The sequence below is a fragment of the Miscanthus floridulus genome, chromosome 8 (assembly GCF_019320115.1).
Source record: "Miscanthus floridulus cultivar M001 chromosome 8, ASM1932011v1, whole genome shotgun sequence".
Classification (NCBI taxonomy): Eukaryota; Viridiplantae; Streptophyta; class Magnoliopsida; order Poales; family Poaceae; genus Miscanthus; species Miscanthus floridulus.
In genome coordinates, this window is record NC_089587.1 from 171,524,142 (window position 1) to 171,528,247 (window position 4,106).

Here is a 4,106-nt window from a genome sequence, read left to right on the forward strand (position 1 = left end):
GGAGGGAGGCGGCGGCGCGCGCTCCCGTAGCCCGCGGCGGACCAAGCCGGCCGCGCACCACCAACCTCTGTCGCCATCGTCCGGGGACGTACACGTACCTTTGGTCCGTTTGCTGGAGCCCGGCCCGGTCGGCGGGCCGCCTTCTTCCGCGCCGCGCCCGCCTACGGTGGCGCACGTGCGGCGCGCATGACGAGTACTGATGGGAACGGCGAGGTCAGGTGCGCCGGACGGATGGGCCACCCCTCGTCGCGGCCGCACGGAAAGCCAGGAAGATTCTCCCTCCCACCGGGCGCTGGTGCACTGGTGCACTGTGCACCGGCCAGGCAGTCAGTCAGTACTGGGTACTGGGCGGCACGTACACGTACGCCAGTCGCCCAGGGCACCACCGTGCACGCCCCCCGCTCTATTTATGTCGCTTGCTACCGACACCGACCGGGTCACTTGGCCACTAGTCACTTCATTCCTTGTCACTAGAGCAGCTCTGGCCGAGCTGCGTCGTGTGCTTAGGCTTTCACCGATCGATCCTTCTCCTCCTGTGATCGCGTCGCGTCTGGCCGGAGATGGGGCGGTCGCCGTGCTGCGAGAAGGAGGCCGGGCTGAAGAAGGGGCCGTGGACGCCGGAGGAGGACCAGAAGCTGCTCGCCTTCATCGAGCAGCACGGCCACGGCTGCTGGCGCTCGCTGCCGGCCAAGGCCGGTGAGGACGGCGGAACTAGCTCGATCTCACGACGTTCTTCGTTTCCATTTCATCATTCATTTTTGCGATCGAGCATGCAGTGTGCTCGTGCTGATGCATGGTGTCGCGTCTGCCGTACGTATGCAGGGCTGCGGCGGTGCGGCAAGAGCTGCCGGCTCCGGTGGACCAACTACCTTAGGCCGGACATCAAGCGGGGCAAGTTCACGCTGCAGGAGGAGCAGATAATCATCCAGCTCCACGCTCTCCTCGGCAACAGGTGATCATCAACATCATGCACTCGATTCATTGCATACGCACGCAATTCAGCAGGAATGTCCTCTTGTTTGCTTCCCTGAAGACGTGTCCTGCAGCTTTTCCTGTAAGAACGTGGTGAAACCGAGGTGTAGCCAAAAATTAGTAGTCGCACGACCCAGTTTGGTTGGTCACGTTTGTCATTAATGTTGGCGAGCCCGCTTGCATCGCTGTGCCTCGCCATCCATTGGTCTATGTCACCGCCCGCTTGTCGTGTCGCCCTGGCCCTGCCATGCATGTTGACCTTGCCAATGCCACGCCCCATCATCATTCCTGCCATCCCGGCCTGTCTGTCCGTGTCCTGCTCCTCTACTCCACCACGAGCTCCTTCAATGCCCCTCCATCCGCACCACACGCGCCTCTAATCATTTACGCCAAACCATCTTTACTGTTCGAGTTACTACTAGTAACATTGCTTGCTTCATCGGATGAGAATGAGATCCAGATGAAAAAAAAGGACTGACAGTGACATGCCCTCGTGCAATCCGCAGGTGGTCATCGATCGCGACGCACCTGCCCAAGCGCACGGACAACGAGATCAAGAACTACTGGAACACGCACCTCAAGAAGCGGCTCGCCAAGATGGGCATCGACCCCGTCACGCACAAGCCCCGCGCCGACGCGGGGGCCTCCTCGGGCGCCGGCGCCGGCAACAACGCCGGCGCGCGCTACAGGGCCGCCGCGCACCTCAGCCACACGGCGCAGTGGGAGAGCGCGCGCCTCGAGGCCGAGGCGCGCCTGGCGCGCGAGGCCAGGCTGCGCGCCCTCGTCTCCCCGCCGCCGCCCGCGCCAGGACCAGGGCCGGCGTTTAGCGGGCTCGAGTCGCCGACGTCGACTCTGAGCTTCTCCGAGAGCGCGCTGCAGTTCGCCAACTCGCCGCACGACACCCACGGCACGCCGCGCCACGCCCTGACGCCGCCGCGCTCTTACGGGGAGGCGTTCGGGGAGCAGCAGCAGCAGCAGTTCGCCGACGCCGACGCCGCCGTGCCGGGCTTCGTTCTTGCCGGCGTCCTTCTCGACTGCTCTGTCGCCGCCGCGTATCAGCAGAGGTTCGCGGCCTCGTCGATGGACGCCAGCGCCAGCGTCAGCGAGCAGCAGGAGGAAGAGGACAAGGGCTACTGGACCAGCGTACTGAATATGGTCAACTCGTCCATGTCGTCGTCTTCGTCCTCGTTGACTTCCGCCGCTGTCACGGACCCCGCCATGTACTTGCCGTCGGCGGCGGCGGCGGCGGCGGCGGAGTTCTGAGTGGCTGTCACGCAATAATAACGAACTTGTGCTAATGCTACTTTGTCATGTGTGTTGGTTGCTAGGTGTTTTGATTCTAGTTTACGTGCTAATGGGTGTCCACGTGTTTTGGTTTTTTATTATGTGCAATAAGCATGTACGTACTGATTTTGTTTGCGCGGGTGTCTCCAATGTAGTAGTACAAATAACAGTGTTAATGTTCGGGTCTCATGCTTATGCCTTTGAAATTTGGTGCTTCTAAGCGTAAAGGAAAACAGGAATCGACTATAGGCCCCGTTCGGCTGGCAGAATTTTAGCTGAAACTGACTGAAAACACTGTTCTGGCTAAATTATTGTGAGAGAAAAACATTGTCCCAGCTGAAAAAAGAAACAAAAAAACCAAATATAGAGTAAGCCGAACGGCCCTATTCATCAAGAGCTTCTTCTTTGCGAGAAGGGACATGCCTTTGCTCAACCCTTACCGAGGCTATTCAAGCCTGCAATTCAGCAGGCTCCATAACGTCACCTGGTGCTGAGTGCCAACTAGACGCCCGTGAACGCCTTCCCCCTCTGTGCATTTAGGTGTTGTTTTGTTCAGTTAAAAGATGGTTGATAATGGAATCATTTGCCAGTGCTATCTATTAGGATTTAATGGAAAACACTATTTGTTTGGTTGTTGTGTGTATGGCTAGCCTAAACAGACACCGTCGGAAGGTGAGCGGTAAAGACTTTGCACACGGCTTCGTGACATGACGAAAATTTTCCCTTTTTGAATTCTTTTTTATATATGAAGCAAAAAGAAAGAAAAGATGGATAAGGATTGTATTCTTTAATTATTTATCTATGTTTTATTACTTAATTTATGATTTACGAATTTCAATTTTTTTTATTCTGTTGGATTGGATTTGTTCGAGAATTCGAAGAATTACAACAAAATCTTTAGAAATCACATTTTTAGTTAGGAACTTCTATGGATTTTATTCTTCTTCTTTTCTTGGGATCCAAAATAGAAGAATAAAAGAATAGGTATAAGAAGTGCATCAGTTCCCTCAGACTGTCGATTACGTCAAAGCCAAACCAAACATGAAGTAAGATGGTATGTTATCGTTGTGAACTATTACAGCACCGCCCACCCTCCCCCCCCTCACACACACCACCAAAAAAACTGAACCAAGCATAGTTGCTATGGCCGACTTCGGGCTTAGGTGGTGTTTGGTTGCCGCTCCTAAATTTTAGTCGTTGTCCCATCGAATGTTTGGACAATTGAGTATTAAATATAGACTAATTACGAAACTAATTGCATAGTTTGCGACTAATTTATGAGACGAATCTTTTAAGCCTAACTAGTCCATGATTTGACAATATGGTGCTACAGTACATATGCTAATGACGGATTAATTAGGCTTAAAAAATTCGTCTCGTGGAGTACTGACGAATTATATAATTTGTTTTTTTATTAGTATCTGAACACCCCATGCAACATTCTCCCGACACACCTCCTAAATTTTAGTCACTGAATCCAAACACCATCTTACAATCGGTTGGAAAATCTTTTGAAGAGTCAAGACCAATTTTTGTTTCATGAGTAGGAATGTCAACAGGAAATTTCCAATCGGTAAATGTCTCTCCATCTCTGTCCCCAAGAACACTTGTGAGGCTTGTTTTCATCGCATCCCCGTCCTGGTGCAAGGAATCGATTCGTGACGAGGTCTCCAGCATCATAGTGTTTCATCCATCCAACCTCTCATCAATCGTTGTGCATCCTGTCAATGCTCTTTACGCGCTTTAGTCCAAAAATAATAGGTCATGCAAAAACTGCCTTCATTTCCCACACGATATGTTTTTTTTTTCACAAGTAAACATTAAAGGTACTTCCTCCTTGGTACAAAAAA

The 4,106-nt window shown here is 52.7% G+C and overlaps 1 protein-coding gene across 1 annotated transcript; it reads left to right on the forward strand.

Annotated features, from left to right (window-relative positions):
* The first annotated feature begins 457 nt into the window (after positions 1-457).
* Positions 458-2,433, forward strand: LOC136474005 (transcription factor MYB106-like). The gene is made up of 3 exons (XM_066471623.1): positions 458-696; positions 823-952; positions 1,479-2,433. The coding sequence occupies exons 1-3, from the start codon at positions 561-563 to the stop codon at positions 2,233-2,235; spliced, it is 1,023 nt and encodes a 340-aa protein (XP_066327720.1). The 5' UTR covers positions 458-560; the 3' UTR covers positions 2,236-2,433.
* The last annotated feature ends 1,673 nt before the right edge of the window (positions 2,434-4,106 follow it).